At 39.6% G+C, this 15885-nt stretch overlaps 1 protein-coding gene across 1 annotated transcript in view; it reads left to right on the top strand.

Annotated features, from left to right (window-relative positions):
- Positions 1-151: 151 nt before the first annotated feature.
- TBC1D4 (TBC1 domain family member 4) overlaps positions 152-15885 on the top strand; it is a 68471-nt gene continuing 52737 nt past the window's right edge. The window contains exons 1-4 of the mRNA XM_039240082.1: positions 152-317; positions 1540-1634; positions 6303-6407; positions 12291-12423. Coding sequence (XP_039096013.1) covers positions 152-317; positions 1540-1634; positions 6303-6407; positions 12291-12423 — 499 coding nt within the window. The remainder of the gene's footprint in view (positions 318-1539; positions 1635-6302; positions 6408-12290; positions 12424-15885) is intronic.

The raw sequence follows: 15885 nt of genomic DNA, 5'->3' as shown, positions 1-15885 counted from the left end.
GGGGGGAGGGGAGCATGCAGGGGTGAGGGGGCATGCGGAGGTGGGGGGAGGGGGCGTGCAGGCGGGGATGGAGGGGAGGGGGCAGGCGGGGGTGGGGGGAGGGGAGCATGCAGGGGTGAGGGGGCAGGTGGGGGTGGGGGGACAGGCGGGGATGGGGGCGGGAGGCGGGCAGGTGGAGGTTGGGAGGGGGACTCCGTCCTGCAGCGCAGACTGCGGGCCCCGCCCCGTTCCGCGCTCTGGGGTGGTCCAGCCTCCACTCTTCCCTGGGAGCCCAGAGGGCAGGTGGAGAAAAGAGCAAAGGCAGGCAGAACAGGGCTGTGAGGCAGACGTGGAATGCGGATTTTAAAAAAAGTGAGGGAACTGGACAGGGAGAGGTGGAGAAAGAAGCAATTAAGTAAATTCTCCTTCTTATCCCCAGCATTTGCCTTAGGTTGACTCCTAAATAGAAGCTGCTGCTGTCTCTTAGACAGGTGCAGAAAGCCAGTCTTACAGCGGGCTTAAAGATGTGAATCTAGGAAAGTGAGGTAGACGTGAAGTTAGAAAGAAAAAGTTTTCTTTAGAGAAGGAAAAGTCTAGAGGCTCCCGGGTGTATTTCAGATGAGAATACACTAGTTAGTTCTGTTATACATAGAAGGTTAAAGAAACACCATGGGTCTGACTACTTACTGGATCCGTTACTAAAATAATATGGTGAAAGCTGTATTACAGATGTCAAAGATCTATCTTCATTCTAAAAAGTAGTTTTCGAATTTGCACAGGAGACAGAAAATGCCAAGTTTCCCCTAAATGAACTTCAGTCAAAACAAAGCCCTGGAAAGGTTCTTTAGTCCTCAGCTTGTAAGATGTGAATTTTCTGGGGAAAAAAAAATGAGTGACTGTCCTTTTATCTTGTGATAATGAACCCTAGGCAAGGAAATTCCACAGAGTACCTTGGTAAACAATCCCAGTGTGTAATCCTGACTTATCAGAGGCTCATGGGTTCTTTTGTTTTGTCCTGTTCTGTTTTTGATAACTCTAGGCATGTAATGAAAGTGTTCATGGATTTTTCTTGGATGATATGCTGACTCTCTTTTTGGGAACTATTGGATTTATCCATTTTCTTACCTTACAACAGGAATTGATGTTAATTTCTCTGCCTGTTGATTTTCAAAAAGTTTAACTAATGTGTCCAATAACAAATGTTATCTTTTTGTTGAGCATTTGGGAGGAAGTATGATTATAAATTATAATTAAATAATTAGTCGTTTTAGACATCATGAAGTGAAGAAAGGTTGCATGTTTTTAAAAAGATGATCACTTTTAATATGGAAAAAAAAAAGGTTTCTTGTATCTTGTAATTTAAGACCCACTTAATCTTTGGACTAAAGGAGGAAATGTGGTGAGGCAGCTGATATTTGGAGTTGAAATACTGTTTGGATTGGATGTTGAAGCACATGTGACTATGTGAGCAATTGAATCTATATTACTAGTTGGATATTTAATTGTAAAGTAAGATGTTGAGGTCCTTGTGAATTGAAATTAACTGGCATGTTTTTATTTTTAAGGTTGGGCGGTTTGAGATTAACCTTATCAGTCCAGACACTAAATCAGTTGTGCTTGAAAAGAATTTTAAAGATATCTCTTCTTGTTCTCAGGTATGTATTAAAGTATGTCAGATGTTTGACAAAGCCAATTTTATCTTGTTTTTAAATTAACAATCTGATGACTATATTTAGACTCTTCCAAATTTTACTATTTTTTTAATTTAAAATTTTTAAGTGGATTTGTCTTAAATAAGAGGGTTCCTGTGTTTGGGTCTCTGCTAGTAACAGAGTCCTGTCTAGGTCCCTCAGTATATTAATAGTTGGTCCTCATTTTTGTCACCCCTTTCTCCTTGTAACGTCACTTTATCACATACCTTCCTCTGGTGGATTTTTTGTGGTGGAGAGTTCTTTTGAAAAATACCTTCACAGTTAGTGTTCCTCAGTGTCTTGGGTAGTGGGACTTGTGGGTATCACTGAGTCATGCTTGCTCTTTATATCATAGCAGGTAGCAAAAGGAGAACTAGTACTTTCAACTTCTTTTAATGTAAATGCAAAAGTTTGAAAAGAACGTTTGGTATATTTTTGTTCTTTTGTTTATTTTCAGGCCACAAACCATGTATTTGAAAGTTTTGAAATTACTGACGCAGCTAAATGTGTACAAGGTCATAGCGGTCCTAAACCAGAGTCCTAAGTACCACAGTAATAGTTTAGAATGTCTGTCCCAAAGTTAGAGCTACCTAAATATATTGTAAACACAGAAAGAGTTTTTGAAGATATTGGAGTGAAGAGAGTACCTAAACCTAAATATGGGAAGGTTAAGAATGCAAGGATGCCTCTGCAGAGGTTCTAGAATAGAGAAGAATTAACTTCTCTCCTAGCTGGGTGACTTAGGTGCACCTTTAGGGACCTATATCTTGCCAAGGTCCTTTTCTGTATTTTAATGTTGAAAAATCGATTCAACCAAAAAAAACAACAAAACAAAACTCCACAAGACTACCAATATTTTTTTATTTTAAAGAGTGTGTGAGCAGAGAAGAAAGGCAGAGGGAGAGAGAGAATCTCAGGCAGGCTAGACACTCAGTGCAGAGCCCTACATTGGCCTCCATCCCACATCCCAACTCTAGTACCATGAACTGAGCCAAAATCAAGAGTCAGATGCTCAACTGACTGACTAAGCCAACTGAGCTGTTCAACCAACAGAGCTACACAGGCACCCTGGGACTTCTACTTATTTTTAAATTTCAGAGATAGCATTGCCATAGGTATAATATTCAGATATTCTGCCTTTCAGAAATGATTAGCTTTTGTACATCTTGTTAATTATTCACCTCAGCCTCAGCTAATGCAGTTTCATGTCTAATATTTCAATATTTGTTATATTACATGGTGACATAAAATAAGTCATAAAATAAAAGCTTTTTACTTCAATAACTGAGAGAGAGGCAGCATCTTTATAGGAATGATAAATGGCAGTTTTCTAAATTCTATTTAAAGGACCAAAAATATGGTAGAAAGATTATGTTCACTTGAACTGGAAAAAAAGTTTATTTATTTATTTATTTATTTATTTAGAGTGAGAACATGCAGGGGAGGGGCAGAAAGAGAGTAGAGAGAGACTTCCAAGTGGGCTCCACACTGTCAGCACAGGACCCAATGTAGGGCTTGAATCCATGGTCTGCAAGATCACGACCTGAGCTGAAATCAAGAGTCATATGCAACTGACCGAGCCACCCAAGTGCCCCTGAAAAAATAGTTATTAAGTCTTGTAATTGCCTGTTTACTGAGAGTCCCGGCAAGATCAAAAGCTTTGTGATGGCAGGTGTCTTATTTTGTGGTGTCTCATTCTATAAGGCATCAGAATAAAATGTTAAGATACATCTTAATAGTTAGGTGTTCAATAAGTGGCTGCTATATGTAGAGAATGAATCACTGGATTCTGCTGCAGTCATTATTGCACTCCAATAATTAACTTGCATGTAAATTAAGACTAAATTTTTAAAAATGGTTTAATTAATTATACTAATTTATACTTCTCACAGCAGTGTAGGAATGTCTCAGGTACTTGACATGTTTACTAATTCTGTCAATATTTTTAAAGTAATAGCCATCATGGAAGGGGTAAAATGGCATTTCATGTGTATTTTAAGCATAATTCTGGATGACTAACAAGGTTGAGCACTTTATCATATGTTTATTGGCCATTTTGTCATATTCTTTTACAAAATGCGTCTTCAAATACTATCTTGTTCTTCTGCGGGTTTTCTTTTTTTCATACTGGTCTGTAAGAGTTGTTTATATAGTTGGGTGAAAGATTATTGTGGGTTGTATGTTTTGTAAATATCTTCTCATTATGCAGTTTGACTTTTCACTCTCTTAAGGGTGGCTTTTGATGAACAGATTTCCCTAATTTAAATATAGTTGAGTTTATTAAAAAAAACAATGTTGAATTTATTAAAATGTTGAGCATTTCTTTGTGTGGGAGCTGTGCCGAGTACAGAGGAAGACGTGACATAGAAACCAGTGTAGTTCCTGCCCCCCAGAATGGCAAGAGTCATCCTCAAAAGCTATGCCTCTCACCCATTCAGTCCTCAGACCTCCCAGTACGAAAACTAGCAATGATCATTGAACATCCAAAAAAAAAAAAAAAAAATTAGAGGTGAAAAAAAAAGAAAAAAAAGAACCAACCAAACTCAGTATATAAAACTGCAGTCTAAACATGAGTTTTGCTTTTTTCCCTCCGTTTTTTTTTTTTTTAAATGTTTTTTTTTTTTTTTTAAATTTTTATTTATTTCTAGGAGAGAGAGAGAGAGAGAGACAGCATGAGCAGGGGAGGGTCAGAGAGAGAGGGAGTCACAGACTGAAACAGGCTCCAGGCTCTGAGCTGGCAGTCAGCACAGAGCCCGACGCGGGGCTCGAACCCACGAACCGCGAGATCATGACCTAAGCGAAAGTCGGACGCTCAACCGACTAAGCCACCCAGGCGCCCCAACCCTCCGTTTTTAAAGCAAGCTTTGTATTCTAAGCTTCTGGTGTAGAACATGAATTAAACATTTGTGGAGAGGCCTTTCATCAGAGTAATTGTTACTTTACCTCTGCTCCTCATCAAGTGGCCCTGCTCTTGTTACTTTTCTCCCCAGCACTGAACTGATACGATGTGGCCACATTCAGGAACACGCCTCCTTTTTAACACATGCACACCTACCAAAAGTTTCTTTCTGCAAAATCTATAGGACTGTGTTCCTGGCAAGCATGGGGAAGCTGGGAGTGGCTTTTCTTTCCAGGAGACATTGCCATGGCTTGATGTCTCCCTAAGCTCACAAGGTCCTATGAGTTTTTGCCACTTAGTACTAAGCTAGTAAAAGATATTTTAAAAAAAATTTTTTTTTTTTTTTTTATTTCTAGGAGACAGAGAGAGAGAGACAGCATGAGCAGGGGAGGGTCAGAGAGAGAGGGAGTCACAGACTGAAACAGGCTCCAGGCTCTGAGCTGGCAGTCAGCACAGAGCCCGATGCGGGGCCCGAACCCACGAACCGAGCCCAACGCGGGGCTCGAACCCACGAACTGTGAGATCATGACCTAAGCGAAAGTCGGATGCTTAACCAACTAAGCCACCCAGGCGCCCCGATATTTTTTAATCACTAAGGAGTTGCACCAGACGCAGCTTGCTTTTACCTCATAAATTGTAACCTCATTCCTCCTTACTGCCTTTTTTCTTTTGGTCAGAATTGATTTCCTTTATTCATATCCATTGGATAGACTGAGCATATTATAAGATATGTAATAGTGGTTACCATTTATCAAAGTTATGTGTCGGTGACTATAATAGATAATTCTTCGTTGTAAATTTTGAAAATTGCTGGCATAGGTACCATTACCACTATTTTATAATGAGAAATGGAGCCTTAGAGATCATGATTAGAAACCCAGCACAATGTCTCATACTTTGTAGATGGGTTGAACTAAGAATGAAGCACACATCTGTCTGACTCCAAAGCCTGTTTTCTTTTCACTGGGATTTAGGTGATTGCACGACAACTTTAAATATGTTGTCTACCTGGCTTTTTAAAGTACTGCAGTTTCTATTAAAATAACAAGGTGCTGTCTGCTAATTGGCATATATGTATTCAGCCTGGCTGAAATTGACAGATGATTCACAGTTTTTTAATTAAGCATAACTGAGGTTATTTGGCCTGCATTCGGGAAATACAGTGATTTATAAATTTGGATGATTGATATCTGCAATAATTTTGTTAATATATTATTTTTCTAACTGCTGTGGTTCCTTAAATATCTATGTATATAGATAGGTATTCTAGTATTTTCAATGCACACTTAAGGGAATTGCATGCCACTCAGAGCATTATTAGCCATAGTGTTTCTGATTCTTAGCTTCATATAGACAAGAACAAGGCTTATGATAAACTATCAGACTGTTTGTTCTAAGAAGACCAATAAATTGAAAACTCCATTATTTGCAAACAGCAAGTGGCAGTTTTATTACAAGAGAAATGAATCACGCCATCGTAGTTTTCTTCCTATGGCCGGAGTCACAGCGTGCAGGAGTGTTTGTCTGAAACAAAACAATCTGAATTGATCTTTCCCTTTATTTTATGTGTCAAAAGACTGCCACACAATTTGCTATGACATTGTGTCCCTTCTCACAGGGCTGAGAAGGAGAAATTTGTGGAAGTGTGAAAGCATAGAACTGATGCTGATTTCCATAGTGTTGATTAGTTGGATATATTCCAATGAACACTGTACTTTTTTCCCCAACTGTAGGGTATAAAGCATGTTGATCATTTTGGCTTTATCTGTCGGGAGTCACCAGAGCCAGGGCTGAGCCACTATATCTGTTATGTGTTCCAGTGCGCCAGCGAATCTCTGGTAAGTAGCTGACTGCTGTCCGCCAGCTTCTGCCCACTCCTCATGCTAATGGTGCACCCAATGGTGCCTCACACAGCCGCCACCGGTGGAAAAGGAAGAGGGCGCCTAGGGACAGATTTCTGCTATTTAAAGCACAAAAGAAGAAAAACAAAAACAAAATGTCATGGTAATTTTTAAGCCTGGGTACTTTCTGGAGTTGAACAAATTCAGTCATGTGATCAGGAGAATTTTTAAAAGGTAAGAAAACACTAATAATAGGAGAAGAGCTCGTTTTTTTCCCCCCATTGCTCATAAAAAGAAGACCACTGAGCTCTTAGTCTCTGAATTATTATGACTTTGAGGAGGTCATGCTTACATCAGCAGAGAAGGATTTGGTTTTCTTTCTTAGTGACTGTTCTCATTTTTTAACAACTTTATTTCTTATGGTCTTATTTTAGCCTTTATTTTCTTTCTGTGTAATTTAAAAGTCAATCCTTCTTTCCAGCACCCTCCCCTCGCTCCCTCGACCTGCCCCTTCATGGGGGCAGCTAGAGTTGAAGAAATATTTTGATATTTTCCCCCTGAGACTTTTTACTTTTTCTTCCACTTGTGTGAGCTCTCCTAACCATTCTAACACAAACCCTTAGCTCTGTCACCATACTTTGAAGAAAAATATTTCTTTAGGCATATAATACACCTGTAAGCACTTCTCCTGGGGAAGCACACACCACTTAGAGGTTCACAGCAAGCCAGGCAGCATTCTCCTCATTGCTTTGGTGCATGTTGCCAGCATTTCTGTACAGCTCTGGCCTTCCATATTCCCCATAGAGACATTGAGTAGAGGAAACATGAAGATATGGGAGTGAATTGGTACAAAAGCACTTTTTTTTCTTTTAAGTTTTGTTTATTTATTTTGAGAGAGAGTGTGTGTGTGTGTGTGAGCTGAGGAGGAGCAGAGAGAGGAGGAGAGAGAGAATTCTGAGCAGGCTCTGTTCAGTGCTGGCTGGACGTGGGGCTTGATCCCACTACTGTGAGATCACAACCACGAGATCACAACCTGAGCTGATACCAAGAAATCTGGTGTTCAGCTGACTTAGCCACCCAGGCTCAACCACAAAGGCACTTTCTGCCTGGGGCTCTTTGGGGTCTCAACCTTTTTCTCTGGGGAATATAGCACTCCCATCACTAACAACTTTTTTACTCAAGAGAGCTCCATTTACATTTTATTTTCATGTTAGGCAATTAACCATGCCCAGCAAAACTCTCCATGTTGAGATCCAGGTGACCACCTGGATGGGCCCAGTTCAGGATTGGAGATAGAGATTTGAGAATTGCCATTATGTAAATGATAGTTGAAAACATGGGAGCAGATGAGGACAGGGATAGAGGAAGAGAAAGGCAGATAGAACAGTGACGCGGCGCTGGAAAGTGCCAGCCAGGCAAGCATTAGGTAGAAAATAAGGCCAAGAGAATCTGGTGTCCTGCTTCCCGCTCACACCTCCCCCCCTCCTTCTTTGGTTCTTCGGTGAGGCTGAGTCTTCCACCATGTTCTGGATCCCTTACTCCTCTGCCTTTCCAAAACCTGTCCTGTGTTCCATGTTTTATTTTGGCAGCTCCAAGTACCCACCTTCCCAAATTAGAAATCGTAACGCATTCTCCTTTACCTTCTGTATCCACTTGTTCACCAATGCCTGTTAGCTTAAAGGTAGAGAAGCCCCTTATCCATTTCTCCTCCTTTCCCTCTCTGGCTGCCATCTAAGTTCTGGGCATTCGTCTTCCTTGCTTGGACCTTCACCCTAGTGTCCTAACTAGTCTCCCTGCCACTTGCTTAATATGTCATCTGTCCACTTTCTGCATCACGCTCTAGGTTTTTTTTTTCTCACAAAATTTCCAGGAACCAGATTACGCCTCCTTGTTAAGAGACAAGGTTTAGATTGTCTGGCTTGGCAAAAGGGCCTTCCTCTTTCTGTGGTCCCCACTGCGCTGCCTCTCCCTTTCACGATGTGTGTTCTCACTTGGGCCGTCCCATCCCCTGAACTGGTCTCTGGGTCTGACAGTGGAGGCTGGCGTGATGACTGGTGTGAGGTGGCTTTCATTTGGTTTGGGACACAGAGGACCAGGGATTTAAGTGAATGGCTGGGGCTCACACAAGTACAGCAGATGTCCTGAGGTCACTATTGGCTACGCTGAGTGAGGAGTCTGCTGTGTCAGAAGAAGCCTGAGCCGCGGCTCATACTTTTATGTTGTCAGGCAAGGATGGTGGCCTCCAGGGTGTGCTGCTTCTAAACAAGGAGACTACGCCAGTTTTTCATCTCCTATTTTCACATTCTCTTTACCTCTTCATTGGATGTGACTCTGGCCTGGCCTTGCTTTACTCTGACTTAAATCCCCTTCTTTTCAACTTTGTATTCGTGTACATCCTACCGAAGCCTTTTTGGATGGCTTTTTTCTTTCTTTCTTTTTTTTAAAGGAATTGACTTCTTTTAGTTGCTTTATTGCTAGTGCTCTTGCGACACATTGTTCATAGGTCTGTAACAGTTCCTGTCAATGCCCACTCTCAACTTTGTTCACATAACTTTCTAGTCCAGAGATTGTGACTCAAACAAGGTCACGACCACTCTCATTCTTGTTGTATCCCCCCGTGTTTCTAGACTAGAGTATCAGGTAGTCTTTCAGGGTAGTCTGAGTGAGTGTGTGACTCTTAACTTCAGACAATCATTTTCCAGGTGCCAGTTAATCTGATTACTGAGTAACCTGCACTAAAAGGAAAGCTACATGAAACCTTATTCTCAATCTGCTTTATAAGTTTGGTTTTGTTGATAGTTTCTAGTATTTTTGTTTTGTCCTCATACATGTGTTTGAAACCGGGAGCTAAGACTAGAAAGTCTGAGAATATGTTGAATTTTCCACCTGAGGAAGCTCTGTGACTAAGGCCACAGCCCAGAGTGGCCGAGAATGTCTTCCTTTTACACTGAAGCTGCATCCGAATCACTATTTTGGCATTGTTATTCCTTAGAAGAGAGCTTTGCTGGAATCTTTAAAAATGTGTTGATTCTAATTCTATCAGTAGCGTCTTAACTGACGAGTGGGGCATCAGAACTCCAAGCAAGAAGAAAAGCTAAATGAGATTTCCTTTATTAAAAGAGGATGGTTCAAGCAGCTGGTATATTGAACAAAACAGAACAGTTAATTAAATATTATAGTCTAAGCAGTGTTATGATTGATTTGGCTTGGCAGTTGTGTAAGACAAAGTATTGCAAAACCACACATGCTGAGCCATCTTCTCTGAGTACAAAGAATACACAACTTGCGTTTTCTTTTCCGTCTTTGTAGCCGTTGCTGTGAATTGATAAACAATATAATGTTCTCATGACTCCTGGGGTTTTTCACCCCAAGTTTAGATGCTCAGTGTGCCTTCCTTCCTTTGCAAAATAGCGGTAGGCAGGCGGCTGCATCTTGTTTGACCAACCCTTGAGATTTGTGGAGAACACCACTTTTGCATCCTCTAAAATTGGTTTGCAAGGTCTGGAAAAAAGTGGAAGTTGCTACTTAAGACGAAGAAAAAGTAAAACTCCACAGATACAGACAACAGTGTCCAGGAAAAGTATGGGAAAAGAAAGAGACTCAGGCTACCAAGACCCAGAATTTGTATGGAGGTTAATAGTTTACATTTTCGAGAGAATTGAATTAGGTAATCCTGCGAAGTCCTTACACATTCTGTGATTCTTACATTGATTCTTAAATGCTATGAAATACACAAGTTTGGTGCATAAATGTTTGTGAACATTATCTTCATTATGGATTTTTACCTTAATATCATAAATTATCTTTCTTTGTCCCACCTCATAGTTTTCACTGGAAATTTAATTTGCCTGATTGTAATGTTAAGAATACTCTCCTTTTGTTTACATGTGATTGATTTATCCTTGTGAAGTCGTTTACTTTTAACTTCTTAACATGACCTATGATTTTTTTGTTGTTGTAGATAGACTGAAACAATTAAGTTATTCATACTGCACTAGTTTGAACTTTTAGTTGCTCTGATCCCATTATAGAATTTATAGGTCATCTAAAAAAATGATGGAGCTAAAAAAGCAAAACATTTAAACATTTAGAAATCAAATAGAGTTTTTTTTGTTTTAATGCTTTTTTATTTCTAGGAGAGAGAGAGAGAGAGACAGCGTGAGCAGGGGACGGTCAGAGAGAAAGGGAGTCACAGACTCTGAAACAGGCTCCAGGCTCTGAGCTGGCAGTCAGCACAGAGCCCGATGCGGGGCTCGAACCCACGAACCGCGAGATCATGACCTAAGCGAAAGTCGAACGCTTAACCGACTAAGCCACCCAGGCGCCCCTAGAAATCAAATAGTTTTTAGTAATATTTGTGGCTGGAAGAAATTGGTAGCCACACATTAGACACCATTGAAATGGGCTTTTGTTTCATCTAGAAATAAAGAAGAAAACATGAAAGTTCAGTATTTGCATTGGAGGCCCTTTATAAAGCAGGATTAATAATCACAAATAATAAATCCATATGAAAGCCAAGCAGAGGACTCATCCTTTCGGTGCCTTTAATAAGTGAAAAACAAGAAAATAAAAACAAACATGTGCCTGAGTCATTGAAATTGCTTTTGAATACACAACAAGGCAAATGAAATAAAACTGCAAAGGCATTAAACATGTGGTGGTTTTGTTTTCAGGAGCGAGAAATCTTTATTTTTTTGTTATGGTATAAGAGAGCAGACTTTATGAATAATTCATTATTTATGGAACAATGTGAAATTATTCATAAGCCTTTAAAAAATTGGTGACATAGTCAAACATAACTTAATAATGACTGGTTGCTCAGTGTTTGGATATCTCCATTAATAATACTAGAGGAATAACATTCATTTCATTTCAGGTTCTTCATACACTCAAATGCAGAAGTAGATTAAAATCCTTTAAATAATAGCTTATTCTTAAACCAGGCGGAAGGGAGAGGGGAAAAAGTGACTTTGCTTTTCAGTAGCAAAGCTAGTTCTGGTGAGGACCTTGATACCATAGCTCTGCATGGAGGTTTTAGACTTTGATCTCTGGTCGACAGTGTGTGGGAAAACCACAGCTCACTCACATTGATGATTGAATCACAGGGGAGATGGGCCTGAGGTCAGTGTAGCAATGGGTGAGGATGAGTTGATAACTGACCCCAAAGAAACAACCAGGAGACTAGAATGCCAGGTTTACACTTCTTGATGCAGCCATTGGCCGAACGAGGAGAAACCAGCTGGCGGTTTTCAAACTGCTGCCCTGGTTATTCACCAACATGATGTCAGGACTTCTTAGTGCCATAAATCAGAAGTGAAATTATAATAAATTAGCAGACACAGAGGTAGGACTAGCAACCTTCACAGACTTCCCTTGACATTATTGAAATTGCACTTGTTTTCCCCCAGAACTTTGCTTAAACCCTTGTTTTATTTATTTTTATACTAAACATGATCCAGAAGGATAAAGTAAGTAAGATACCTATTACCAGAAGTGAACATTAGACCTGTTTTGTGGCTCCCTATGGATTGCAGACAGAACTTCCGAAGGAACTTGATATATTACTTAATTAAACAAAGATCTGATTGACTGTCAGTTAAACTGTCAGGGATGGTACAGCACTCAGTGGAATTCAAAAATAGCATTCAAGTCATCAGCGTTCTACACATTCAAATGGCCTTACTTATCCAGCTTTCAGTGATAATGTAATTGAAGGTCTAAGGTGACATTTGATATTTTCTCTCTCTTAGCTCTGTAGTCATCAAATTCACTTACTTATTATTTGGTCAGCATCCACAAAGTCTCTCATTACTGTTGGGCTTTTAATGTGTGAGGGTGAAAGCAAACTTTTAGAGGCCTGTGTTCTGTTTCTCCCTGTAGGTGGATGAGGTAATGCTGACTCTGAAGCAGGCTTTCAGCACAGCCGCTGCTCTGCAGAGTGCCAAGACCCAGATCAAGCTTTGTGAGGCCTGCCCCATGCACTCCCTGCATAATCTCTGTGAGAGGGTCGAAGGTACAGTATGACTTGGCCCCAGGGCAAAAGCAGATGTATTTTGGTCTTTGGGACAGTGAGAAGGTCACTCCTGTCATTGAATCGTTCTTTGTTTCCAGGTGAACCCAGAGCCCAAAGAGTCATTTCTCAGGTCCAGTCAGATTTGTGCGAACAGTCTTTCCGAGGCTCCTGATGTTTCCTACCCCCCACACCCCCTCTTTCTTTCTCTTTCTAATTTTTTTTTTCTGAAGGCCAAGGAAGGGAGCTGGATTTCTCACAGTTGTTAGGACTGCTGTAGACTTAGTGGGAACTGCCCAAATATTTGTCGAATGAGTGAAGAGAGGCAAAGGCATCCCAGAATGTCGACTGTTTATAGAAATCTCTTTTATTCCCCTTTCACTTGATGATATGTTCCTTTCCCTAAAAGTGTATAACTGGAAAGAACCTTGTGTGGCTTTTGAGGTATATTTGAAAATGACACAGACAGTGTGATATCATAAAGCAGGTTTTAAAAAAAAGGTGTACTCAGGAGGGGGGAGAGATGACTCTGTAACTCACATCCCCTTTCTCCTCAGTAGCTCTTACTGGGAAAAAAAAAAAAGGTTGAAAACAACTTCCCAATAGAAGAAATGCAAGTCAGTAAACACTTTGTTAAGTATCTGCTAAGTGCCAGGTAATGTACTAGGCACTGGGGATACAGAAATGATTGAGATGTGGACTGAGCCTTCAGGAGCTTACTTACCATCTAGAGTGGAAGACAGGCATGTGAGCCAGTGAATGCAGTTCGGTATGATAGCTGTTACGATGGATGGGGAGAATGCAAGCGCCAGAACCCAGCAGAGAATAGTCTAGTCATTGTAAGTGCAGATTGTGATTTCTCCTCAGTAGACAGCAAGATTATAGGCACGTGTCAAAATTGATGACGAACATCAGTGTTGATTGAATATCCAATCAGCTGTGTGATCAAGGACTTTTTACATGTAATATTCAGATTTCAAAATGTATAATATACCAAATGCACATTATTTTCACATTTGTACCTTTACAAAAACAGAAGGTTCTTTGGTGTACAGTAAAGAGAACATTATAAATTCTGGAGGAAAGGCTGAATTGCTCAGGAAAGAGTGTTGGATCAATTTGCTATTTAAAGAGAGAAATATTCCTTCTACTTATCCTACTCAAAATACATTCTAGATGGATCAAACCCCTCAGTGTAAGCAAAATGTTAAAATTATTAAAATAAAATGTGAATATTAAGGACACATATTCTGTGTCCTTAAACAAGGAAGCTTGCATTAAGATACAAAAATGCAAAAACTGTTAAAAGAAAAACATTGGTAGATTTGACCTCATAAGAATTTACATTTTTTACATATTAACTACTTACTTGAAAGCTAATGATAAAGAAGAAATAAAGAGACAGCAGGTTGGTAATCAGAATTCATAAGAACTCTTACTGTCTGAAAGAGAAAGATAAAACCACAAGTAGGCAATGACACAATTCATATCAAAAAAACACTCATATGAAAAGGAAATGGAAGGTTCAAAATGGGACACTTGGGTGGCTCAGTCCGTTAAGCTTCTGACTTCAGCACAGGTCATGATCTCACAGTTCATGGGGTTTAAGCCCTGTATCAGGCTCTGTGCTGACAGCCCAGAGCCTGAACCCTGTTTCAGACTCTGTGTCTCCCTCTTTCTCAGCCCCTCCCCTGCTCGAGCTGTCTCTCTCTCTCTCTCTCTCAAAAACAAACATTAAAAAATTTTTTTTAAAAAAAGAAAAGATCCCTGCTCGAGCTGTCTCTCTCTCTCTCTCAAAAACAAACATTAAAAAATTTTTTTTAAAAAAAGAAAAGATCCAATAATAAAATTGAGAAGATTCTCAACCTCACTAGATGTCAGAGACATGAAAATGGAAAAAAAAAAAAAACAGTAAGATACTTTTCAGATTAACTATTGGTGAAATTGTGGGGATATTGATACATTTATGTGATGCTGAATGTAGTGTAAATTGGTGTAGCCATTTTGGGAGACAGTTGATAGAAATGTATTGACCTAAAATTGCCTACCAATTCCTTGTCTTGATAAGAGAAACTCTTATACGGGTTCAGAAGGTGACATTTTCAAGGTTGTGTTGTTTTTAAATAAGGGAAAATTGTGAACAACCCAAATGTGCATCAATAGCATAACTGAAATATGTTCATACAGTGAATTAATAGGAATGGATTTCAACTGTATATTTACTTGGATACATCTTAAAATTATATAATTGAGTGAAAATATAATTTGCTGAATAATACATACACTTTGCTTTTATCTGGAAAAATACATAAAATCCTATATTTCTTTTTGAAAGAACTTTTATTTTTCTTAATTTTTTAATTAATTTTTTAAATGTTTTATTTATTTCTGAGAGAGAGAGAGATAGAGAGAGAGACAGCATGAGCAGGGGAGGGTCAGAGAGAGGGAGACACAGAATATGAAACAGGCTCCAGCTCTGGCTGTCAGCGCAGAGCCCGACACTGTGCTTGAACCCACAAACCGTGAGATCATGATCTGACCTGAAGTTGGACGCTTAACCAAGTGAGCCACCCAGGCGCCCCTTGAAAGAACTTTTAATTTGGCCTACTTTTAGATTAACAGGAAAGTTGCAGAGAGTTTCCAAATGTTCATCCCCGATCCTTTCCAATTGTTAACATCTTCTATAGCTCAGTGCAACGTACAGCATAGGAAATTAACATTGGTACAATATTGTCCAAAGTAAACATTTCATTTGATCTTTCACCACTTTTTTCATTCATGTCCTTTTCCACATCACATTCAGGATTCTATATCATATGTAGCTGTTACTTCACCTTCCTCCTCAGTCTTTCCTTATTTTCTGTGACCTTTCCATTCCCAACAAGCATCACTTCGTTACTCTGTTGAGTGTCCCTTGGGTCTTCTCACATTTGTACTGAGGGCGCTCCTCCCTGACAAGAGCACTGTAGAAATGGTGCAGCCTCCTTCTCAGTGCATCGTGTTATGGGACTCATGATGTTGAGGAGTTTATTACTGGTCATGCTGGCCTTATCAGCTGCTCAAGGTGCTCTCAGCAGTTTTCCACTTAAAAGTACTACTCTCCCCCCTGGAGCCAAAAGATATTTTAGGGAAGATACTTTGAATCTCACAAATCTCTTATCTCTTATGCATTTGCTCACTGATTCTAGTATCTCTCAAAGGCAAATTTAGCTCTATCTATAATGTTCTAGTATTTTAAAAATGTGGAATGTATATTACTTGGGTAATAAAATATAAAGCAAATATACATACACAGTGTTATCTTACTCAGAGGAGAATAACTCTTTTCTCTTTTAAAAAAATTATAAAACCAAAAATGTTTTCATGGAAAAATGTTTTGCCCAAGGACTTGATATAAATTATGTGTAAGAGTGTGGTATATATAAAAATAACATGATATACAGAAGTGAACAATTTCTTGGTAAA

Source organism: Hyaena hyaena, unplaced genomic scaffold (genome assembly GCF_003009895.1).
Source record: "Hyaena hyaena isolate Hyena2069 unplaced genomic scaffold, ASM300989v1 scaffold_166, whole genome shotgun sequence".
NCBI classification, from domain to species: Eukaryota; Metazoa; Chordata; class Mammalia; order Carnivora; family Hyaenidae; genus Hyaena; species Hyaena hyaena.
The sequence above is the reverse complement of the archived record's forward strand: the minus strand, read 5'-3'. Positions and strand labels throughout refer to the sequence as shown.